This window comes from Mobula hypostoma, chromosome 11 (assembly GCF_963921235.1).
Source record: "Mobula hypostoma chromosome 11, sMobHyp1.1, whole genome shotgun sequence".
NCBI lineage: Eukaryota > Metazoa > Chordata > Chondrichthyes > Myliobatiformes > Myliobatidae > Mobula > Mobula hypostoma.
Genome location: NC_086107.1, coordinates 98,498,275 through 98,524,477, shown reverse-complemented (window position 1 = coordinate 98,524,477; position 26,203 = coordinate 98,498,275). Strand labels below are relative to the sequence as shown.

At 43.7% G+C, this 26,203-nt stretch overlaps 1 protein-coding gene across 3 annotated transcripts in view; it reads right to left on the bottom strand.

Annotated features, from left to right (window-relative positions):
• Positions 1-3,741: 3,741 nt before the first annotated feature.
• The window catches only part of LOC134354374 (protein FAM227A-like), an 81,415-nt gene continuing 58,953 nt past the window's right edge, over positions 3,742-26,203 (bottom strand). Inside the window, exons 13-16 of one of the 3 annotated variants that reach the window (XM_063063344.1) lie at positions 18,991-19,147; positions 16,634-16,733; positions 12,059-12,115; positions 3,742-3,939 (exon numbers count right to left, since the gene is read on the bottom strand). In XM_063063344.1, the coding sequence (XP_062919414.1) occupies positions 12,088-12,115; positions 16,634-16,733; positions 18,991-19,147 (285 nt within the window). In that variant the 3' untranslated portion in view covers positions 3,742-3,939; positions 12,059-12,087. Of the gene's footprint in view, positions 3,940-10,391; positions 10,439-12,058; positions 12,116-16,633; positions 16,734-18,990; positions 19,148-26,203 lie in introns of those variants that run through there. The other 2 variants (XM_063063343.1, XM_063063345.1) reach the window with 2 other exon arrangements.

Sequence of the window (26,203 nt, the reverse complement as noted above, 5' to 3'; positions counted from 1 at the left end):
TCTTTCACCTTTTGTAGCCATTCTGTAGGAATGTCGTGCGTAATCATCTTCTTACTAACTCATACAGACTTGTACTTCAACAATAACAGCCACCATCATGCCTCTTAACGTTCTTTCTGATTTGATTAACTGTGGAAAACTATTTTGTACCCGGAGAGGAAATAAGATGATGATGGGGAGAGATTTGCCTGTGATGGACTGAGCCATATCCACTTGCTTTTCCATTCAAGGGCATTGGTGTTTCCATACCAGGCTGTGATGCAAACAGTCAGTATACTCTCCACCACACATCTACAGAAACTTGTCAAAGTTTTAGATGCCATGCCAAATCTTTATGAACTTCTAAGGAAGTAGAAGTGCTGTTCTGCTTTCTTCATAATTGCACTTATATACTGGGTTTGGGACAGATCCTCTGATATGATGACACCAAGGAAATTAAGTGTTGCCGATCCTCACCACCTCTGATCCCCTGGATGAGGACTGGCTCATGGTCCTCCGGTTTTCTCCTCCTGAAGTTAACAGTCTGCTCTTCGGTCTTACTGACATTGAGTGAGAGGTTGTCGTGGCCCCACTCAACCAGCCTCGTGGTGCACCTGTGCTGATGGAGATTGCGGAGATGTCATTGCCAATCCAAACTCACTGGGATCTGCAAGTGAGGAAATCAAAGATCCAGTTGTACAAGGGGGTATTGAGGCCAAGGTCTTGGAGCTTATTGACTAGTTTTGAGGGGTGGATGGTAGTGAACGTGGAGATGTAGTCAATAAAGAGCATCCTGATGAATGCAGCTTCACTGTTTCAGTGTTCCAGGGTTGAGTGAAGAGCCAATGAGAGGAGCTGTCGCTCCAGTTGGCAAATTGAGCAGATCTAAATACCGTAGCTTATCAGGCAAGTGTTGACATGTTTCATCACCGACCGCTTATCACAGTATAAGCTCTGGCACTCCTTCTTCATGACTGCATCCGTGCACTGGGCCCAGAAGAGGTTATCCGAGGTATTAAATCAGGTGAGGTGCTGATCCTCAAGTTTGTTTATGAGCATTGTGGGAACAAGATAGGCTGAAGGCAGAGAGGTGAGAATGGGAGTGAGATGGAGAATTAAGCTTTGGAGCTTTGTAAAGCAGTCGCCAATCTATGCTTAGTTCCTCCATTGAAGCGGAGATCATGAGGATGGATGGCAATGTACTAAGTGTGAAAGAAGTGTAGGTGAATTACTACGTCACTTGGAAGGATGGTTTGGGTCCCTGGATTGTGGAAAGCATAGAGGCGCAAGGACAGTGTGAGCTTAAGGAGGAGAATTACAAACAATCTGCAGGAAGAACTCGGCCAATCAAGCAGCAAATGTAGGAGGGAAAGGAACTGTCGATATTTCAGGTTGAGACCCTGCTTTGGGACTGAGAGTGGAAAAGCAAAGGTAGCCAGTATAGAGAGGAGAAGGGGAGTGGAGAGACAGGAATATGAGACGATTGGTGGGCTGAGAAAGGTTTCAAGATGGAAGGAAGGTAACGGCAGGTAGAAGAGGTGGGCGGTGGTGGTGTTGGGAGACTGTGAGGTGAGTGATAGATGGAGGCAGGCGGAGAGGAAGATGGGGAAATAAAAGATGAATGCTGCTGGAGGGTTTAGGGGGAGGACTTTGCATTTGTCAGTGTGCCCCTCAGAGTGTACTCCTGCAGCTTCACCTGTGCCACAACAACTCATTGGGAGCTTGGCACCATCTAAGACAAAGCCTTCCACTTAAATGGTGACTCATCAACCATCATAACACCGATTGTTTATTCCTGTCCATAGATGCTGCCTGACCTGCTGAGTTCCTCCAGCACTTTGTGTTTGTTGCTTTGGATTTCTAGCATCTGGAGAATCTATTGTGTTTACTCATTAACCATAAAAAAATATTCATTCCACCACCACTGGACAAAATGACTGCAATGTGCACGGCTTAGAAATTGTATCCAGTTACTTGTCTGGGCTGCTCCAAGAAAACGAGCTTTGACCAGCGGCCAGTCCAGACATCAGAAGATTTGCGAGGAGGGGACTTCAATCAGCTCCATTGCCTGAGTACGAAAGGCAGCAGCGGGTTGCTACAGCAGAAAAAGAGCTTTGATCACTGATCATTCGGCAGTTGGGATTGATCGGCAAGAGCAAAGTAAAGGAAGGCAGGGGCAAGCGGCCGTCGTCTGAGTGGACAGACTCAGAGTGGTGATCTTGAGGCTTTAGCTTTTCCAGGCTTCATCAAAAAGAGGCTTCAGTCAGAGAAAGCAAAAAAAAAGCTCTAGATTAAGTTTTTGTTGTTTCCTTCACTTCTTTATTTCTGCTCAGCTAGGGTAACAGAGATACCGGGCAGGATAGTGGAATGCTCCTCTTGCAGAATGTGGGAAGGCAGGGAGACCTCCAGTGACCCCGACAACTACAACTGTGAGAAGTGCATCCAGCTGCAGCTTCTCACAAACCACGTTAAGTATTTGGAGCTGGAACTGGATGAACTCTGGATCATTCGGGAGGCTGAGGGGGTGATAGGACATAGGGAGAGGTGGTTACACACAAGGTGCAGGACACAGGAAACTGGGTGACAGTCGTGAAGGGGAAAGGGGTTAAAGAGCCAGTGCAGAGTACCCCTGTGGCCATCCCCCTCGACAACAGGTATATCATTTTGGATACTGTTGGGGGGGAATGACCTAACAGAGGAAAATCACGGTGGTTGGATCTCTGAGAAGGAAAGGGGGCAGAAGTGTTGATAGGGGATTCACAGGCAAGAATGAGATTCCCGGAGAGTGTGTTGTCACCCAGGTGCCAGGGTCCGGGATATTTCCACCTTCCCTACGATACTTCTTGCATTGAGATATATGCAACTCAGACCACTTGACACATCATGCTCAACCTTTTGATTCCTAACTTTTTACTCCAGTCCTGTAGAAGGGTCTGGTTTGCAATGTGAAGTGACTTCAAATGCAAGACAATGGGGGTTATGTCACCTTGCACATCGAACATGGTTGCAGGTTGGGATGTTTGTGTACTCTGAGGGTCAGCCCTCACAGCATTAATTGTGGGTGCTTGGGATCTCTGTCACCAGATGCTTTTAAGACCATCTGTGTGAGTAACTTTGTCCTAGCAAAAGTATCCAGAAAATATCACATGCAATGATGTTATCTATTAGAAAATAGCAAAAGTATCAGAAACATTGGGGGTTGTTAGAAAAGCCAAAGAAAATGACAGATGGGGTAACAGAAAAAAAAACTAGAATTCATTTCTCAACCTTCAGTTTCTGAGATGGATGACTCATTTGTCTGCTACTTGTTGGTACTGTATATTCTTCGTTAGTAAGCTTTGTACCTGTGTTTGGAAATCCCATGTAGTTTATAAATCTTATGTAATTCAAAAATCTAATCCTCTGTGAGTGTTACATATGTGTTAAGAGCTGGTTGTCAAAATTTAAACATGTATCATTAAAAATAAAATAAACTGTGTTTAAACTACTTTATTAGCTGAAGTATCTCCTTCTTGGTAAGGACGGAGTCCAACCACACAAGCAGTGAGTATTGGCAGCTAGATCTCTGCATAGAGACGAGACAGGGATGTAAGCTAGTTCTTTAAGTGTATGTGGATACAGTATAACCTCCCTATGGTGAGGGTATCCATAGATGCCATAAATCTGACAGGGCTTTTGAGTTTAGGACTTTGCAGACTGGGAACCCAATACCATCACAGAAATACTCACACAGTCAGTTATTGCCAAGACGGGGCTGGAAACAGCAGGTCATCACTAAATTGTTTAATTATGAATCACCAAAAGTACACAGTGGGCAACAGCGGGCCGCAGGAAGCTTCTTCAACTTTCATGTCCGTCATCATCCATGCCTGGTGCCATTTCTGCACCTGTGTGGCTCCTGGTTCCAACGAGGTTCAGAGGGAACAGTGTGAAGGAAAGGTATCACTCAGATTTCAACAACTTTGAAAAATAAAGACAATAGGATGAAGTCTTCATCTCACCTCCCACAAAACAAATGTTACGTAGCCCCCATACTCACCAAGCCCTGCTGATCAAATCCAAATATTCTTTGGGTGCCCTCTAAACCTCCTATACTTCAACTTCAACGTTTCTTGCTTTCTACGCTCTCTGTGCCTGTCATGATTTTGTATACCTCTATCAGCCTCCACCATTTGAAGGAAGGAAAACAAATCCAACCTATCTGGTCAGCGCCCAGTCCTGGCACTGTTCTGGTGAATCGCCTTTGCACCTAGTTGGATGAGATGGACTCTTAACCTGACAATCTACCTCACTGTGGCCTTGCAACCTACTGTCTGCCCCCACTTCCTCTGCAACTCTTTATTCTGCACCCTGCTACTGTTTTCCTCTTGTACCACCTCAATACGCTGATGCAATGAACTGATCTGTATGGATGGCATGCAAAGGCAGTGTTTCACTGTACCTCAGTATACAGTGTGTAACGATATAAATCCATTTACCATTGACATCACATTTTCTCTACGACGCAGAAACCAGAACTCTTCACAAAACTCCAGTTGTAGCAGAAGTGGTTGAGGCAGGTTCGATGTTGTCGTTTAAAGTTAAACTGGACAGCTATACGGACAGGAAAGGAATGGAAGGTTATGGGCTGAGTGCAGTTTGGTGGGTCTAGATGAGAGTAAGAGTTTGGCATGGACTAGAAGGGCCGAGATGGCCTGTTTCCATGCTATAATTGTTACATGGTTATATACGGTTATAAGTTGTGACACTGAACTCACAACGCCATGCTGGTAGGTTCCACGATCCGGCTAATTAAGGTAAGTATCCAGAATGAAGAGAAGTATCTGTCTGGACTTCTCACTGCCTCAGCAAAACAGTCAGCATAATCAAAGACCATCAGGCAGAAGATACAAAACCCTGAAAACACATACCACCAGGCTCAAGGACAGCTTCTACCCGACTATTATAGAACAATTGAATGGTTCCCTCGTGCAATAAGATAGCCTCTTGACCACACAATCTACCTCATGAGCTTGCAGCTTATTGTTTACCTCCACCACACTTCCTCTGTAGCTGTTACACATTATTCTGCATTGTTTTTGTTTCACTTTGTTCTTCCTGAGTGACTGAGTAATGAATAGATCTGTGTGCAAGAATCAGACACAAAATGCTGCTGGAACTCTGCAGGTCAGGCAGCATCCATGGAAATGAACAGTCGAAGTTTTGGGCCAAGACCCTTCTTCAGGACTGGAAAGGAAAGGGGAAGATGCCAGAATAAAAAGGCGGGGCGGGGGGTGGAATGAGGGTAAGGTGATAGGTGAAGCCAGGTGGGAGGGAAAGTGCTGGAGAGGAAGGAATCTAATAGGAGAGGAGAGTAGACTTAGGAGAAAGGGAAGGAGGAGGGATACCAGGGAGAGGTGATGGACAGGTAGAGAGCAGGTAAGAAGCCACAGTGGGGAATAGAAAAAGAAGGAAGCAGGGGAGGGAAAATTTCTTTTACTGGAAGGAGAAATCAATATTGATGCAATCAGGTTGGAGGCTACCCGGATGGAATATAAGGTGTTGCTCCTCCACCCTGAGGGTGGCCTCATTATGGCAGAAGAAGAGGCCATGGACTGACATGTTGGAATGGTAATAAGAATAAATAAGAATGGGCCACTGCGATTTTCCACTTTTGGCAGATGGAGTGGAGGTGGTATAAAAGTATGCAAGACAAGCTTCTCGCTGTATCTTGGTACGGGTGACAATGATAAATGAATAGGAATACCTTCAGCCTGTAAAGTCCATTCTGATTACCAGCCACCTATTTACATGAATCCTATATTAATCTCGTTTTCCTCTTCTCTCAACATAGTCATAAACTCCTCCCCAATTCTACCACTCAGCCACACACTTGGGGGCAACTCACAATGGCCGCAGCTAACCCGCAGCTCTTTGACATGTGGGAGGAGGCCCGTGCCATCCAACTCCACACAGACAGCGTCAGAAGTCAGGATTGAACCCAGGCCTCTGCCGCTGTGATGTGGCGGCTTGACCCGCCTGCGGCACTGTGCCACTCTCAGGCCATCGTGGTGAGCTTGTGCTGCCAGGGTTTCGGCTGATAACCCGTGATAATTTGAATGCTGGTCCTTCTCCCGATGGTTTCAGCTGAGAATCAGCTGAACTGCCATGGGTGATTCTGGGGACGGCAGACAAACACAGGCTCCATGGGGAGCGAGAACGAGAGCAGAGATTTGGAAGAATGCATCTATAGACACCATTAGCTGCTTCTGCATCTACGCAGGCCTCAGAACAACAACCTGGACTAATCCCATTTGGCCTGCAGACTTGTAAGTTCCTGCACTTCAGTTATTTCTCTGTGAATTTGAAATGTGTTGAAGGCCATAATGCCATCCTTTCAGACAGTGTGTTCAATGTCACCAGAATTTGTGTAGTAAAGCCATTTCTCAACCCAGCCATAATTCTTCCATCTGTTATCCAAGCCCTGGGAAACCCTGTACATCAGCCATTCAATGACTGACACTGTTTGACAATTATCTTATGCTTCTTTCCATTAAAACAGCTGTGGACCTGCCTTACCATTTTCCCTTACGTTAACCTTGGTTATTAACCTTACAGATGAGTCTGCATGTGGGACAGGGCTGGGTGTGTCTGCACCCGCACCAACCCAATCCCCCACCACCCCATCCCAGCACACCTTCTCTGCCACCTGTCCCACACCCCTCCCAGGACGCTCCTCCCTCGGCAGTCCCAACATCCTTTGCTACTGGCAGGTTGACAAACCCGCTCTCTGCTTCATTTCATCAGGCGTAACTTTCTGTAATCCAGTGCAGGCTGTGTGACCTTGATAGACGCGTGCCTTTCTCAATGTTGATTTGTAACTCCAGTCTATATTTTTCCAACAATTTTCTCATTAGCAGTGGTGAGGCAACCAGTAATTACTTGCCCTGTCGCCCAGCCTCCCTTTTAAGAAGTACAAACATTCAAACATATGAATTATGAGCAGGGTTTGGCACCTCAGGCCTGGTCTGACATTTAATAAGGTCATGGGTGGTAGCATCTGCATTCCAGTTTTACTGCGGTAATTCTCTCTCCTTCATTCATCAGGAACTTATCTACTTCTGCCATAAAAATACTCAAAGACTCTTTCCGCCGTCTTGTGAGGTAGAGAGTTCCAAAGACTCATGATCCTCAGTACAAAAATGTTGCCTCAGTAAGAGTTTAGTAAGGCCACATCTTGTCGCATTTAATTCTGATAGCCACCATTACAGGAAAGATGTGCAGTCTTTAGAGAGAGTGCAGAAGAGATCTACCCAGGAATACGGTGCTTGTGCTACAAGGAGAGGTTGGACAAAATTGGGTTGTTTTCTCTGGAGTGGCAGAGTCTGAAGGGAGATCTGATGAGGTTTATAAGATTATGAGAGGAATAGATAGACAGTCAGAATCTTTCCCCAGGGTCGAAATGTTCAATACCAGAGGGTATGCATTTAAGGTGAGAGGGGATAAATTTAAAGGAGATGTAAGAGACAAGTTTTTTTTCACCCAGAAAGTGATGGGTACCCAGAATGTGCCAGCAGGGGAGTGATGGGTACCCAGAATGTGCCAGCAGGGGAGTGATGGGTACCTGGAATGTGCCAGCAGGGGAGTGATGGGTACCCAGAATGTGCCAGCAGGGGAGTGATGGGTACCCGGAATGTGCCAGCAGGGGAGTGATGGGTACCCAGAATGTGCCAGCAGGGGGAGTGATGGGTACCCGGAATGTGCCAGCAGGGGAGTGATGGGTACCCAGAATGTGCCAGCAGGGGAGTGACGGGTGACTGGAATGTGCCAGCAGGGGGAGTGATGAGTACCCAGAATGTGCCAGCAGGCGGGTGGTGGGTACCTGGAATGTGCCAGCAGGGGGGAGTGACAGGTACCTGGAATGTGCCAGCAGGGAGAGTGACAGGTACCTGGAATGTGCCAGCAGGGAGAGTGACAGGTACCTGGAATGTGCCAGCAGGGAGAGTGACAGGTACCTGGAATGTGCCAGCAGGGGGGAGTGACGGGTAACTGGAATGTACCAGCAGGAAGAGTAGAGGAGGGGAATACAGTTAAAACATTCATGAGGCTCTAGGATGGCCAGAATCAAAATCAGAATCAAATTTATTATCACTGACATAGTGTACGAAGTGAAATTTCTTGTCTTGTAGCAGGAGTACAGTGCACAGACCTAAAAAAGCTATAAACTACAAAATAGATAGTGCACTGTAAAGGAGTAGAGGTAGCCTTCACGGGTTCACATCAAAACCCTGCGTTGGGATTGGTATCTCTGCAGAGAATGTCTGACCTGCTGACTTCCTCTGACAGTTTTTACACCTCTGTAACTCACAGCTCTGCAGCCTCTCAATGTTTAGATAATACAGTATGTTTCCTTGTTCCCTGCCCATACCATACTCCATTTGCTATATAAGACCATAAGACATAGGAGCAGAATTAGGCCATTCAGCCCATCGAGTCTGATCCCAGATCCCACTCAACCCCATACACTTGCCTTCTCGCTATATCTTTGCCTACTCTTCCTTAACCACTCTCCCACTCAGCCAACACACTTTTCGTCCCTCTTCCCTCCGGGAGAAGGCTCAGGAGCTTAAAGACTCGTACGGCCAGATTTGGGAACAGCTTCTTTCCAACTGTGATAAGACTGCTGAACGGATCCTGACCCAGATCTGGGCCAGACCTGCCTCAGCCGTTTCTGAGATGTTGGTAAATTGGTTTATTATTGTCACATGTACTGAGGTAGTAAGGTTTTTGCACTACCTTACTTTCCCTTTTCTATTTTCTATTTATGATTTATAATTTAAATTTTTAATATTTGCTATTGATTTGTACTCCTGGGAGCGCGAAGCGCAGAATCAAATATCGCTGTGATGATTGTATGTTCTAACATCAATTGTTTGGCGACAATAAAATATAAAGTATTAACTTAACTATATCTCCCTGTAACCTCATGTCCTCTTCACAACTTGTTTTCTGACATCAATTTAGCGTGAGAGAGGAAAGATTTAAAAAGGACCTGCTGTCCAACTTCTTCACTCAGAGGGGAGTGCGTAAATGCAACAAGCTGTCAGAGAAAGTGGTTGAGGCAGATACAATAGCAGTATTTAAAAATGTTTGGACAGGTAAATGGATATGAAGGGTTCAGAGGCATATGGGGAAATGCCACTAGCTTAAGTGGGCATCTTGGCCAGAATGGACGAGTTGGACTGAAGGGTCTGTTTTCATGCTGTATGTCTCTATCTTTGCATCATGAACACATTTAGCGACCATAATTGAATTATAAATAAATTACATATCTAGTTATAAAATTTAAAGCACTAATCCCATTACACAACACTCATTACATTTTGCCAAGCAATAAAATAGGATGCCACGGTAGCGTAGCGGTTGGCTCGGGGTGCCGGAATTCGGGAGGTCAATCCTAGTGTCCTCTCTAAAGGATCTGTACTTCCTTCCTGCGGAATGCGTGGCTCTTCTCCAGGTGCAATTAATCAGGTGGGTTACCTGCCCTGTGGTTAGTTTAGGGTTGAATCACGGTTGTCGGGGGTTGCTGGGTGCTGTGACTCGGAACGGTCTGCTCAGCACTGTATCTCTAGGTAGATTTTAAAAATCTGTTTTGTCTACTGTTTCCAGAAAGCCAGACAATCTTCCATCACATCATGAACTTCATTTTCCACAATGAACTTCATTCAATGAACCTTTTACCCACAGAACGCGTTTCTTTTTCAAGGAACTCTAATAACCCGAACAAACGTGTAACCAATGTCAGGATGCAACCAATCTAATGAAATGGATTAAAACCAACACATCAACCATCTCATTGGCTACTTTTAAGACCCTCAGAAGATGCTGAATAGGACCCTGAGATACTTCAGCCTGAACTTGTCCTATTGATTGTAATGTTCCTGAAATCAGAATCAGGTTTATTATCACCAGCATGTGACATGAAATTTGTTAACTTAGCAGCAGCAGTTCAATGCAATACATAATCTATCAGAGAGAGAAAAAAATAAATAAAATAAAACATAATTATAAATAAACAAGTAAATCAATTACATATATTGAATAGATTATTTAAAAATGTGCAAAAACAGAAATACTGCACAGTGTATTAAAAAAAGTGAGGTAGTGTCCAAAGCTTCAAAGTCCTTTTAGGAATCGGATGGCAGAGGGGAAGAGGCTGTTCCTGAATCGCTGAGCGTGTGCCTTCAGGCTTCTGTATCTCCTTCCTGATGGTAACAGTGAGAAAAGGGCATGCCCTGGGTGCTGGAGGTCCTTAATAATGGATGCTGCCTTTCTGAGACACCGCTCCCTAAAGATGTCCTGGGTACTTTGTAGGCGAGTGCCCAAGATCGAGCTGCCTAGATTTGTAACCTCTCTCCCAAATTTAGATTTGCAGCCATTTCTGAGATGTTGGTAAGTTGGTTTATTACTGTCACATGTCCTGAGGTAGAATAAAAAATCATTCTATTGCATGCCATTCATATGGATCGTTTCATTACAACTGTACTGAAGCGGTCCGGGTTAAAGCAATAGCAGAATGCAGAATAGTGTGTTACAGGTTCAGAGAAGAGCAGAATTAGGCCATTCGGACCATTGAATCCCCTCTGCCATTTGATCATGGATGATTTATTTTCCCTCTCATCTTCATTTTCCTCCTTCTCCCCATAAACTTTTATGCCCTTCCTAATCAAGAACCTATCACGCTTTGCTTTAAATATGCACAATGAGTTGACCTCAGCAGCTGTCTGTGGCAAAATTTCCACAGATTCACCAGCCTCTGGCTACAGAAATTCCTCCCCAACACTGTAAAAGGAACATCCTCTTATTCTGAGGCTATTGCTTCTTGTCCTAAATGCTCCCACTGTTGGAAACATGCCCTCTACATCCATTCTATCTAGGCCTTTCAATATTCGTAGTTTCAATGAGATCCCCTCCTCCATTTTCTCTAAACTCCAGTGAGAGCAGGCCCAGAGCCATCAAATGCTCCCCAGCATTAACCCTTTCATTCTCAGGACTCCCAGGAAAGTGCAGTGGAACCAGACATAAGGTGTAAGGCCATAACAAGGTAGACTGTGATGTCAATAGTCAATCTTATCGTAGTATGGAACCATTCAATGGTCTTAAAACAGTGGAATAGAAGCTGTCCTTGAGCCTAGTAGTATGTGATTTGTGTCTTCTGCCTGATGGGAGGGAGGAGGAGGGAGAATGTCCGGGATGGGTGGGGTCTATGTTTATGCTGGTTGCTTTACTGAGGCAGTGAGAGGTCCCTGGAGGGGAGGCTGGTTTCCGTGATTTGCTGTGCTGTGTTCACAACTCTGCAGTTTCTATTCCCTGCAGTGAAGCCTGGTGCAAAATACTTTGAATTCATCTGCTATCTCCTAGTCTTCCATGATGAATTCCCTCGGCTCATTTTCTAAAGGCTCACTCTGTTAATTTCTCTTTTTAAAAATATTTATAGAAATGTTTCCCAAATGTACTCATACTTTCAGGCATTTCTCTCAGACCCTCATTTCTCCTTGCATAATAATCATTTAGCCGTTCTTCGCTCTTTAAAAATTCCATCTAGTCTTCTGATCCACTGCCACATTTGTTCAAAATATGCTTTTTTATTTAAGATCATCTGTTTAAGTTAATCACAGATAAGTTATAATGGAACTTTATTTCTCACTGTAGTTTTACTATTACGTCTGTATGCTCTGTTCCTTCCTGACACCATTTTACTACCTCACTTTTTCCTTTTCTTCAGCCCTCACCAGAAACCTTGAACCCCATCCCAGCCCTAAACTACTTGGTTTAACGACTATTATCTTTGTGGTTTTCTTTTAAACTTGGACTCCTTCAGTAAAACATCCCTCTTTGTCCTATTTACATTGAGCCCCACCCCAAAGCCCTCTTTGGCTCTGAGTAGTCCTTAACCCAAGCACTGGGTGGGCAAGGAGGCCTTTAGGATAACATTTACCTTCAGTCCTCAATGCTCATTGTAATACTTATCCAATGCCCTGCACTCTGTCCATAACATTTTCCCAGAATGCTGGTTATTCCAGAGCAAAGCCTTACTCACCCTGGTGGAACAGGAGCCTGCCCTGGTGTTTATTTTGTCTGTCCCAGATGTTGTTTCCTGGAAGAAAAAGTAGAAATTACTTTCAAGGGAGGTGAGACATTTCGGGATTGGGGACACACACTGCAAGAGTTGTAGACACAGCTCGGTAATCATGGAACTCAAGGACTCTGTCTACACTTTTCACTGCCTCAGTAATGCAGCTGGCATAATCGTACACCCCCACCCGCCCCAGATATTCTCCCTTCTCCCATCAGGCAGAAGACACTGCTACTCCTCCATTCAGGGGAAAGCCTTAAAAAGGAGAAAAGTCAACAGGAGATCAGAAAGCAACTGAAAATGAATGAGCAACGTGGGGGTTCTGTGGCCGGAACTGAGTTACAACACAGCTCACATCACTTTGAGGCCATTTGGCCAGCCATGCCAATCCTAGCTCTCCAAAAAAAGAGATCAATATCGTCCCTCTGCACAGCTCTCCCCCTATCACCTGGAAAATTTGAGTGTTCAAATACGTCCAAATGCTTTCTGAGACCTCCTATGGAATATATCCCACATGCTTCCCGACCATGACCACGCATCTGTGTGAATTAATCTATTGAGTCTGGGGCGTTAGTCCCAGCGACCTGGGCTCAGTTCACGCTGTTGTAAGAATCTCCCCATCACTGCGTGGGTTTCGTCAGGGCGCTCCAGTTTACTCCCACAGTCGAAGGACGTGCTGGTTGGTAGGTTAATTGGTCGTTGTAAATTGTCCTGTGATTAGGCTAGGATTAAATCAGGGGTTGCTGTGCAGTGCAGCTTGAAGGATTGGAAGAGTCTATTCTGAGTGTATCTCAATAAATAAATAAATTTCCCACCTGACTTATTGCTACTGATTTTAGATTTGGTGGCCAAACTACTTCGGGTGACACCATTTTTGCCCTACTTGTTGCAACCTCTCTTGCATGATGCTTCTCCCTTTAGCCACCCAGGCTCTGTGAATCAGAGTCGAGGTGCTGGGGCCCGTGCCTGAGAGCGAGGAACGAGCCGGTTTCTGACCGATTTAAGCACCGGGCCGTATTGGGAAGGTCGGGTATGGACTGAATCCAGGCGGCAGGGCCCAGGCCCGAGAGCATATTGAAGTGGCAGGGCCTGTGTGTGAGATTGAGGAACAAGCTGAGGTTTGGCTGATTTAGGCGCAGGGCAAGATTGAAGAGGTCATGGTTTTGGGGCCGGTGGAGAGGGATGGGTTGGAGTTCAGCTCACTGCTTGGCGAGGTTTACTCATTTTGGCTCTGAACTGAGGCTGTGGCCTGCAACTAACAGGCTCCTGGATCGGCTGTAACTGGCTTCATGGTTGTGAATTTACTTCTGTGAAATTTAGTTCTTAACGTTATTTGCTTACTTTTTATTGTTTGCACGACTTTTTTTTTGCACATTTGGTGTTTGACGGCCTCCTTTTTAATAGGTTCTATTTGGATTCTTTGTTTTGTGGCCGTGTATCCAGAGAGCCATGCCTGTCATAGCTCAGCACTGCCCTCTACCTGGTTGGAAGGCACACTACATCCCAGTCAACATTTCACCCCTCCCAACTAATCAATGCACACGTAACCATTGGCCACCTTAACTGAATTAACCCACCTAACACCAAGCCGTTTGCCCCACGGTAAATCACGTGGGCTGGACCCTCCAGCCCCCTGACCTATAAAGGGTGCTACATGCGCTTGGCTCGCTCTCTTTTTTTCTGTCTCCGAGGGACCACCCTGCTGTTAGTGAGTTGTGCGTTGAATAGGGTTTTGGGAGCGTTTATTGTTGTCCCTGTAGCAGAGAGCCATGCCTGCCCACAGTCAAGGGAGGCAGGTATCGTAGTTACTCTTCCCTTACTTGTATATGTCCCTGTACTCTGTCCCCACACCGTTTTCCGTGTACTGTACCGCCAACCCGACTTTTCCCATGCTCATCTATTCTAAGCACATTTGTGCGAATATCGTAGCCGCTTGTGTTGTCCCCAAGCTCTTCTCCCCTTAAAAATAAACTCCTTATTGTTAAAACTGTGTGTCCAGAATCCTTGCCTTTGAGACCCAAAGAATCTGTTTCATTTCCATCACAACAGGCTGCCTGTAAGGAGATGAATCACAAGGTTGTATAATGTATACATACTTCAATAATAAATGTACTTTGAACTTTGGTGCCACCAATATCTCATCACTGGCCGTGATTGAGAATCTCCTTCTGTCCACCCACTCCACATCCTCGACATCCATCGTCAGCGTGGGCTGAGGAATGGTTGGGCGCAGCACCGTTTGTGAAAACAGTTATAACCGGAGTGGAGCGTGATTGTAACCATTTCTGGAATGAATTCTGCCTTTGATACCACAGGGCTTGTTGTGAAATGCAACTGCGATAATGAAAAGAGATTCCTGTGTCAGGTCACGAGGGGCAATGCCCTGTCCGTGCTCCCCTCCTTGGAGTGTTGTCCAGCAAAATGACTCTGCTCACCCAGGCCCGTATCCGGGTGTGCGCTTCTCCCTGCACGAATGGATGTCCAGTTTGTGGCATCCAGAAACGGAGACAACGCTCCAGCCCAGACCCAGCAGAATGCGCGAAACTTTGTACTTTCAGTGACCTTCAAGTATTTGTGTACGTTTTCTCAAGTTTGCTTCTGTATCTCTCAGATTAGAATTGTGAAGGTGGAACTCTCTGTCACGTTGCTCGGCTTGAAGTACATCACATGGGCACTTTAACACTTTAAATTAGATCCCCCACGTGGCTGCACAGTTCACACTCAGAGACACAGGAGGTTCTGCAGATGCAACAAACACACGCTGGAGGAACTCAGCAAGTCAGGCACCATCGATGCAAGGAAATAAGCAGTTCACATGGTGGGCCAAAACACTTCAATTGGACTGGAAAAAATGGTGGCAGAAGGCAGAATGAGAAGGTGGAGGGGAAAGGAAGGTGGGCAAGCTGGCAGGTTATAGGTAACACACACACACACACACACACACACACACACACACACAAATTGCTGGAGGAACTCAGCAGGCCAGGTAGCACCTATAGAAGAGAGTACAGTTGTCGTTTCGGGCCAAGACCCTTCGGCAGGACGGGAGAAAAAAAGATGAGGAGTCAGAGTGAGAAGGTGGGGGGAGGGGAGGAAGAAACACAAGGAGACAGGTGAAACCTGGAAGGGGAGGGGTGAAGTAAAGAGCTGGGAAGTTGATTGGTGAGAGAGATACAGGGCTGGAGAAGGAGGAAATCTAATAGGAGAGGACTGAAGGCCATGGAGGAAAGAAAAAGAGGGAGGAGCACCAGAGGGAGGTGATGGGTAAGATAGGTGAAAGAGGGAAAGGGGATGGGAAATAGAGAAGGAGGGTGGGGCCATTACCGGATGTTCGAGAAGTCAATATTCATGCCATCAGGTTGGAGGCTACCCAGAAGGAATATAAGGCGTTGCTTCTCCAACCTGAGTGTGGCCTCATCATGACAGTAGAGGAGGCCATGGATGGACATGTTGAATGGAAACGGGAAGTGGAATTAAGATGGATGTGCACTGGGAGATCCCGTTTTTTCTGATAGGTAAGGCTGGGTGAGGGGAAAATTGTGTGGGTGGGGGAGGGGGGTAAGTAAGAAGCTGGGAGGTGATAGGTGGAAGAGGTAAAGGGCTGCAGGGGGAGGAAAGGGAAGAGAGGAGTAATTTCACACTCAGTCTGCTCGCTGTTGCCCATAGGACTCAGTCTCAAAATTAGTTGGATCAGTTATTGCCTCAAATCTCCGGTGAACCAGATTCAGTCTTGCCCTCCAATGCCTTGTGGAGTTTGCATGTCTTCCTTGTGACCAGGTGGTGCCCCATTCTCCTCCCAAACCCAAGTGGGTTAGCCGCTATACATTGCCCTGGTTGCGTACATGAGTGCTGGAATCACGAGAGTTGACAGGAATGTGGGGGAGACCAATAACAAACTGGGATTAGTGATTTCTCAGAGTGGTCTCGGTGCACTGGTTAAATCAGTCATCAATTGTCTAACTAATCTTTTCTGCCTAGAAATGTCCATATGCTTCCCTCACATTCATCTGCCTATCTAAACACCCCTTAAAAGTCTCTACTACATCTGCCTCTGCCACCACACCAGGCAGCACAGTCCAGGAACCTACCACGCTGTGTAAACAAAAAACTGCCCCTTGCATCTCCTTTGAACTTACGCCCTCTCACCTGGCTAAATAAATCTCTCTCCATCTCTGTTTTAAATGGACACCCCTCTATCCTGAGGCTGTGCCCTCTTGTCCTAGACTCCCCCACCATGGGAAACATCCTTTCCACATCTCCTCTGTCTAGGTCCTTTCAACATTCAAAAGGTTTCAATAAGATCTCCCCCATCATTCTAAATGCCAGCAAGTGCAGGCCCAGAGCCATCACATGTTCCTCCTACGATCGCCCAGAATCATCCTTGTGAACCTCCTCTGAACCCTCTCCGATGCCAGCACATCTTTTCTTAGACGAGGAGCCCGAAACTGTTCACAATTACTCTGTTAGCAACAAGCATAGCTGGAAGTGCCAAGGCTGTCCTGGGATTAGCCCCTGGGGTGAGTGTGTTACTTCACTAACTTTCTGTGTTGCCGCAGCAGTTTCTTCTTCTTCTCCTTCAGCTTCAGCAAGTTCTGATATCCCGCTTCAATCGCATCACGATACGTGGGAGCATCATCTGTAAATCCAGCGTTAAGAGAAAAAGCAGGGAGGATGACATTTCAAATGATTGATTCTTGACATAGCAAGGCTGTCTCTCCAGCCAGGAGAATAGTGCAGAGATAATAAGCTTGTTTTTAGTAAATGGCCTGATTCTTTACTGTCCCTAATGGGCTGGATTTCAAAATCAATTGTCAAGTCAATAGGTCAAGAGTGGCTCAAACCAGCCCATGGGAAAAGGATTGTGGAAGGGAGAGAGACACTGTGTAGGGTCACTGATCAGAGTAGCTCCAGAAAAGAGGTCAGCTCATGGGCAAACCACATTTATTATCAGCACAGTATGTGGAGAAGTCGTAATATCAGTTATTGGAGGGTACATCTTGTTCTAGCACAAATCCTCTCTCAACAGCAGGGCTCAATAACAGATGATGGTGGGGGGGGGGTGGTAAATTGGTTTTAGCCTGAAGTTACCTCCAAATATATCAGCTTCTGCAAGGGTATGAAAGGATAGTACAATATTTATTCAGAGTGAGAATATAGAACAAAGGACATAGTCTCTGACTAAGGGGCCAGCCAAGGAGAACTGAGATGAGAAGAATTACGGTGGGGCGCCACAGCAACATAGCGGTTGGCGTGAAGCGATTACAGCTCGGGGCGTTCTTGAGTTCAATTCCGACGCCGTCTGTAAGGAGTTTGTTCTCTGCATGATATGTGGGTTTCCTCCGGGTGCTCCAGTCCCACCCCCCACAGTCCAAAGACGTACCAGTTAGTAGGTGAATTAGTCATTGTAAGTTGTCCCGTGATTAGGCTTGGGTTAAATAGACGGGCTGCTGGATGGCATGGATCGTTGGGATGAAAGGGCCCCTTCAGCACTGTATCTCTAAATAAATAATTTTCTATTGTCACAGTTGTTGAGTGTATCCTAGGCTGAGACTGACAGGTCAGCGGGCACTGAAGGAAGCTGAAGGAATGGGGATCACACAGCAAAGAAAAGGCACAGGACCTGCCAGTGTCTCACTGGATGCCTGCTCTGGTGTGTGAGGTCCGAAGCGCGATTTCTCTTTGTTACATGCTTATGATCATAAGTCCCATTATCAATGGTCAAAAACTCAAGACTGGATGGAGCATTAATGGCAGTGTGGGTTGTTCTCTCTCTCTCTCTCTCAATGTAAGAAAGGATGAGGCCACCCTCAGGGTGGAGGAGCACCACCTTGTATTCCATCTGGGCACCCTTCAACATGGTAGCATGAGTATTGATTTCTGCTTCTGGTGAACAGATCCTCCCCCGCTCCTCTATTCCCCTTTTCCCTTTTTCTCACTTGCCTATTACACTATTACTACCCCTGGTCCCCTCCTCCTTCCCTTTCTCCTGTTGTCCGCTTTCTTCCCCATCATATTCCTTCTCCTGCCCTTGACCTTTCCCACCCACCTGACTTCACCTCTCACCTTCCAGCTAGCCTCCTTCCCCACCTCCCACCTTCTTATTCAGGCACCTTCCCCTTTCCTTTCCAGTCCTGAAGAAGAGTCTCGGCCCGAACTGCCGTCTGTTTGTTCATTTCCATGGATGCTGCCTGACCTGCTGAGTTCCTCCAGCATTTTGTGTGTGTCACTTGGCGCAAACCTTGGGATTGTAGAACCCCAAATACCCACCCTGTTCAGCAACAGCCCCAGAGGTTGCCAGAGCACATTCACGTCAGTGGTTAAGATAGCAGCACAGGCAGTGCGGGAACACCCACCACCCTCAACCATCATCAGACATGGCAGCGGTCCTCCCCTCTTCGCTTCATTGTAAGGGAATCGGCCTTTTCTGGGAAAGGACACCATCAGGCAGCAGTGCCACTGTTCTGTGTTTCAATGAGATGGATACCTGATGGTATGTCCTCAACAGTATAGCTCATTCCATCCTACTTCACAATTTAATCCAAAAGAGAGTACTTGAGCTGCTTTCTAAATATATAGATAAGTACCCCAAGCCAGGATATTATGATGAATTAATCTTACAGCAGCACTTCACAGTGCTCTCCCTACGTCTTCTGGAATTATGTATTGAAGTGAACCCAGTTTGTTTCTCTCCTTTCAGCTCAATGTACAGCTTGGATTCCCCTGTGTATGGACTGCTGTGTGAAGGCTTGATCTCATCTACACATGGTGACTCTGAGCCTGTCTCAGAACACAGGGGAGGGAAGCCACAGCTACACACGTCAACCACAGCCAGAGTAAGAGCAAAATGATCAGGTACCAACGCGATTGTTGAGGAAAGAAAACAGTAAAAGGATATGGCAGAAGACGCTGGATCTCGGTTCTTGTCACAAAGATGTTTTCTCCAGCTCTTGGTTCCAGATTCAGACATTGAAGGAAGTTCAGAACGAGAGGACTGAGGCCATACAAATTGAATAAATTCCTAACGAAGTTTGGCCCTTGTCTGGCTACCGGAGGCTGAGGGACAGAAGAGAAGAAAACACCATGGGTCTGGCAATGTTCTCAATCCCATTTTCTGGCTTATTCAGTGTTCCCGGTCCCATCGCTGGAACAGTACACATAAATGACTTGAGAGGAGGCTGTAAAGTTGATGAGTTGAATGAGAATGTAGGATTGATAAGATTACAGACACCATGAAGTGTTGGCAGTTGGTAGATAGAGTCCAAAGTTTGAGAATTTGGATAAATATTAAAAAAAATTATTGATTTGAATTGAATTTTTTTGTAAAGATAACTACATGTATCAAAGAGGGCAGCAGAATCGATGTAGTTTACATGAACCTCAGTACGGGCCCACGTAGGCTGATGCTTTTGCTGCTGGAAGCGGGGTGGGTTTTGGGTTCTGATGTTTCTATCATTCATTCTTTGGGGTTTTTTTCTGTTTCGTGGATGTCTGTGAAGAATAAAAATTTCAGGTTGCATACTGTGTACATTCTCTCGTATTAACTTGAACGATCGAACATAGGTAACTGATCCAAAGGTTCGAGGACATGGGACTCAAAGCAGGAGTCAGAAGGTGGAGATAGAGAGTTGCTTTGGCAATTGGAAGACTGCGGTAAGAGGTGTACCACATGGATCATTACTGGAACCCCACGGTTTGTCATGTATATGAGCAATTTGAATATGAATGTAGGAGGTAGTTTACAGTCAATACAAAAATGGTGTTGACGTTGTTAGTCATAATTTACAAGATTATATTGATTAGTTGGCGGGGTGAGCTGAGAAGTGGAGAATGGAAATTAATCCTGATAAGTGCAAGGTGGTGCACTTTGAGAGAGTTAATCAGAATAGAATATACAGGATGAATGTTCGGTCTATAGAGAGTAGTGAGGAACAGAGGGACCTCAGTGTACAATTCTAAGGATCCCTGAAGATGGCTAAGCAGGTAGATAAGGTGGTGAATAAGTCATACGAGATACTTGCCTTCAATAGCCAGAGCACAGAATACAAATGCAGGGAGGGCATCATATAACTCTATAAAGTTTTGTTTTGGCCACAGATGGAGTACTGTGCACAATTCTGGTCACCACACGAGAGGAAGGATAGGATTATGCTGGAGACGGTACAGTGGAGGTTCATGGGATGTTTCATAGAATAGAGGGTTTAGTTATGAGGAGAGATTGGATTGTTTTCCTTGGAGCAAAGAAGGAGAGAAGGAGAGAGAAGAACCGAAAGAGGTTCGCAAACTTGAACGACATAGATTTCCCCTTAACAGAGCTATCTGAAACAAGAGGGCAGGGGTTAAGCTGAGGTGTAAAAGGTTTTGACAGGATCCATAGAACAATCTTTTCACCCAGGTAGCTGAATTCTGGAACGGAATGCCTAATGTGTAGTGGAAGGCAGAGATTCTCACAACAGCTAAGAAGTAGAAGATGAGTACGTGATTTGCCATGGCAGAGACGGCTACGGATCAAGTGCTGTCAAATGGATTTAGATCAGATTGGTACTTGGTGTTCAACATGTCATGGTGGGCTGAAGAACTTGTTTTTGTGCTGTATGGCTCTTTGACTCTAATAGAATTGAGGGATGAGCTGAAAAAGCACGATTGTGGTACATGATAGGAAGATCGAAAAATGGTATCACAGATGGGAGAAGATAGGATGGAGGGAAACGGTAAGAAAGTATGTTATGTGGTGTTGGAATCGGCTGTTTTTTATGCCTTTAGTAAGTTTTTAGCAAGAGTAAAATTGTTGTTTTACTAACATATAACATGCAGTTTTCATTTTCATTTTAAAATCTTTTTTATCAATTATTATTGAAGACCAACAAAAATACATAAAAGTAATCATGTCAACATGTCAATATGTACAATGAGAAATTAAATTATCAAATAACTGATTAACAAAGCTAAACAAGATATCAATAATGATAAGAAAAAATAAAATGTTAAAACTATTTTTTTGAAAAAAAGAAAGAAGGAAAAAAGAACCCCTACTAACTAAAACAAAAAAAAAACCCTATTAACAAAAAAAAAAGAAAAAAACCCCATTGGGAGCACAACCCTGGAGCTATACGCCATACAAACTTCCATAAAAGAAAAACATCAATCCACCAACTCAAATCCATTTAAACAAGAATCAGAGGGAACCATCTTAATTAACTCAGATCAAATGATACTGCGGGCAAAATGACCCCACCTTTTCTCAAAATCAAATCGAGGATCAAAAATTCGACTTCTGATTTTCTCCAAACTAAGACATAACATCACCTGAGAGAACCATTGTATCAAAGTGGGAGCAGAGGCATCTTTCCATTTCAATAAAATAGCCCTTCTGGCCAATAATGTAACAAATGCAATTACATGTTGGTGTGATATAGAAATACCATGAATATATTGAGGAATTACACTGAACAAAACTGTCAAGTTACTAGGTTGTAAATTAGTTTTTAAAGCTTTAGAAATTGTAGAGAAAATAGGTTTCCAAAACTATTTCAATACAGAACACAACCAAAACATATGTGTCAATGTAGCTGTCTCAGTTTTACATCTATCACACTGACTATCAACATTAGGAAATATTTTAGACAGTCTCTCCTTTGTCAAATAGTAACGATGTACAATTTTAAATTGAATTAAAGAGTGACTGGCACAAATCGAAGAAGAGTTAACCAATTTCAAAATTCGCAACCAATCCTCTGTTATCAAGGTCATGTTAAGCTCTCTTCCCAATTTAGCTTAATCTTAAGTAAAGGATAATTGTACTGTTGTAATAGTAAATTATAAATTTTCCCAATAAAACCTTCACTTAAGGATTCATTTTTAAAATAATGTCTAACAGGTCAGAATCTTGTATATATGGAAAATTACTTAAATATTCTTGTAAGAAACATCTGACCTGAAGATATTGCAAGAAATGTGAGTACGAGAGAGAGTATTTAGTTACTAATTTCTCAAAGGACATCAATCAGCCTTCTTGAAACAGATCCATGAAGGAAGAGACTCCTTTATTCCTCCAAAGAAAAAGGTAGGATCACTTGGTGAAGGTTTAAATAAATAATTTTGATAAATTAAATTAAGAAGGTTAAATTTTTTGAGATTAAAAAAATTATGAAACTGGTACCAAATTCATAATGACTGCTTAATCAGGATATAAATTTAGATTAGAAATTTTGGCCAGTTGTACAGGTAAAGAAGCTCCTAATAACGAAGTTAAGTAAAATTGTTTCACAGCTTTCAATTCCAATCAACCCAAGGTGGTCGTTCATTTTTATCAGTCCAATATAACCAAGAACATACATAACGTATATTAACAGCCCAATAATACATTCTTAAATTAGGCAGAGCAAGACCTCCATCCTTTTTTAATTTTTGTAAATGATATTTTCCATTTCTTGGTCTTTCACTATACCAAACAAAAGGTGAAATAATAGAATCAACCTGATCAAAAACTTCTTAGTTTAAAAAATAGGAATATTTTGAAATACATATAAAATTTTTGGTAAAATCATCATTTTAACTGCATGAATTCGGCCAGCTAACGAAAGTGTAAGTGGATTCCATCTATAAAATAATTGCTTCATAAAATCCACTAAAGGAACCAAATTAGCTCTATAAAGGTCTCTGTAATTTTTAGTGATGATAATACCTAAATATTTAAAAGAGTCCGTAACTTTAAAAGGAATGTCATCATATATAGAAGCAGAATCATTTAGAGGAAATAATTCACTTTTATAAAGGTTTAGTTTATATCCCGAAAACTTTCCAAATTCATTTAATAATTTCAATAAACTAGGAATGGATTCTTCAGGATTTGAAACATAAACTAAGAGATCATCAGCATAAAGGGAGATCTTATGAATAGTCCCATTTATGAAAATTCCACGGATATCTTTTGCTTCACGAAGTGCAATGGCCAAGGGTTCCAACACCAAATTAAATAACAGGGGACTTAATGGACATCTTTGTCTCGTACCCCACGAAAGTCGAAAAGAAGATCTGCAATTATTAGTAATAACTGTAGCAACAGGGCTTTTATATATCATTCCACTTATTAAAATTAGTACCAAAGTTGAATTTCTCTAAAACGTTAAATAAGTATTTCCATTCAACTCTATCAAACGCCTTTTCAGCATCAAGACAAACAACACATTGGGGAGTCTTAGAAAGGGATGAGTATATAACATTTAACAGTCTCCAAGTATTAGGGAAGGAATAACGGCCTTTTATAAAACCTGTTGGGTCTTGAGAAATAATTTTAGCTAGAATATTCTCCAGTCAATTAGCCATTATTTTTGAATGAATTTTAGCATCCACATTTAATAATGAAATAGATCTATATGAAACACAATCTGTAGGGTCTTTATCTTTCTTAAGAATTAAAGAAATAGAAGCTTCATAAAATGTGGGAGGTAACTCTCCTAACAAAAAAAAAATCTTTAAGTGTTTCTAACATACATGGAGAAAGCAATTTTTCAAATTTTTTATAAAATCCTATGGAAAAACCATCCAATCCAGGAGCTTTACCAGATTGCATTGGAAGAATAGCTTTCTGAATTTCTTTTTCAGTAATAGGAGTATCAAGAGTTTGTTGATCTAGGAAAATCAATCTTTTGTAAAAAGGCATTCATTTTAGAAGGATCAGCTGGAAACTGAGATTTATAAAGTTCACTGTAAAAGTCTTGAAAAATTTTATTAATGTCTTCATAATTACAAGCTAAACTACCGTCTGCCTTACGAATTTTTAAAATTTGTCTTTTAGCTCTAGCTGCCTTTAATTGGGATAATAATAGCTTATTGCTTTTATCTCCAAACACATAAAATTGACTTTTCAATTTAAGCAAATTTCTTTCAATAGGATAAGTTAATAGTAAATTATATTGTGATTGAAGTTCAACCCTTTGTTTAAATAAATCAATGTTAGGAGAGATTGCATAAATATTATCGAAGTCTTTAATTTGTTTTGAAATCTTATCTAACTCTATTTTCTGTCTGTTTCTTAAGCTTAGCTAAATAGGAGATTATCTGATCTCACAAATATGCTTTAAATGCAGACATCCCACCCTACAAAAACTCATTTCAGGGAGGTAGCAGCCCCGCCTCCCGCAACCCCATATCCCCCCCCCACCCCGTCGACCTCCAAGGGCGTATGTAATACTTTGTTTAGTGATTTTGTCTAATCTGTAAACCAAGTTCGGTATATGCAGAAAATGTGACATTAAAATATGTACATATATTATTATGTTTATTCTATTACAACTTTAAGCAAGTCTACAGGGAGTTTGGCGTCATCACATAGGACATCAATAGAGTAGCTCCTTAGCAGCTAGACAGCTAGTTTAAATAACGTTTGCTATGCTAATGAACGAATGACACCTGTTAAACTCACCTCAACATGTCTTTTACATTTTAACCCACCACGGGCAATAGAAAAGTCACTGTTGCAAACAGTGCAGCGAGCAACTCTGTCATTATATTTGAGGTCGACTGTAAAGCCCGCCCACAGAGAAAACTGATAGGTCTACTTAGCACGAAGAGAGACCAATCAGGATGCTCGCTCTCCCTCTCTCTCTCTCTCTCTCTCTCTCTCTCTCTCTCTCTCTCAAAAAAAATCGATTTGTGAGATATTGTATATAATTTCCGGGCATCGGGAGCCACTATCAATATGCAGGAGACTCCCGGAACTTCTGGGAGAGGTGGGATGTCTGTAAATGTATCTCATATAATCAATTTCAACGCATCTCCCGTATTGTTAAAAAGAAAAAAAATCTTTTATCTGAGTCTCAATAAATTTGACAAAGTCCGAACTTTGTAATAAATTTTCTGGAAAACGCCAAGGCAATTCAAAAGCTAAGCTTAAAGGCGCATGATCCGAAACAACGATAGCGTCATATTCACATTTCTGGACTTTGGATGAAAATCGGAAATCAGGTATAAGATAATCGGTTCTCGAATATCTTTTGTGAACATGAGAATAAAAGGAATAATCTTTGTCATTAGGATGTAGATGTCTCCAGATTTTGATCAAACCATAATCAATTATGGAGCTTTTAACTTGGACACACGAGGAAATCTGCAGATGCTGGAAATCCAAGCAACACACACAAAATACTGGTGGAACGCAGCAGGCCAGACAGCATCCATAGGAAGAAGCACAGTCGACGTTTCGGGCCGAGACCCTTCGTCAGGCCTAACTGATAGAAGAGATAGTAAGAGATTTGAAAGTGGGAGGGGGAGATCCGAAATGATAGGAGAAGACAGGAGGGGGAGGGATGGAGCCAAGAGCTGGAAAGTTGTTTGGCAAAAGGGATACGAGGCTGAAGAAGGGAGAGGATCATGCGATGGGAGGCCTAGGGAGAAAGAAAGGGGGATGGGAGTGCCAGAGGAAGATGGAGGGCAGGCAAGGAGTAATTGTGAGAGGGACACAGAGAGAAAAAAGAGAGAGAGAAAAAAAGGAAAAAATAAAAAATAATAAAAAAAAGGGATGGGGTAAGAACAGGAGGAGGGGCATTAACGGAAGTTAGAGAAGTCAATGTTCATGCCATCAGGTTTGAGGCTACCCAGACAGAATATAAGGTGTTGTTCCTCCAACCTGAGTGTGGCTTCATCTTTACAGTACAGGAGGCCATGGATAGACATATCAGAATGGGAATGGGACGTGGAATTAAAATGTGTGGCCACTGGGAGATCCTGCTTTCTCTGGTGGACAGAGTGTAGGTGTTCAGCAAAACGGTCTCCCAGTCTGTGTCGGGTCTCGCCAATATATAGAAGGCCACATCGGGAGCACCGGACGCAGTATGTCACCCCAGTCAACTCACAGGTGAAGTGTCGCCTCACCTGGAAGGACTGTCTGGGGCCCTGAATGGCGGTGAGGGAGGAAGTGTAAGGGCATGTGTAGCACTTGTTCTGCTTACAAGGATAAGTGCCTGGAGGGAGATCAGTGGGGAGAGATGGGGGGGGGGAACGAATGGACAAGGGAGTCGCGTAGGGAGCGATCCCTGCGGAAAGAAGGGGGGGGGTTGTTGTAAGGTGTGCTTCTTCCTATGGATGCTGTCTGGCCTGCTGTGTTCCATCAGT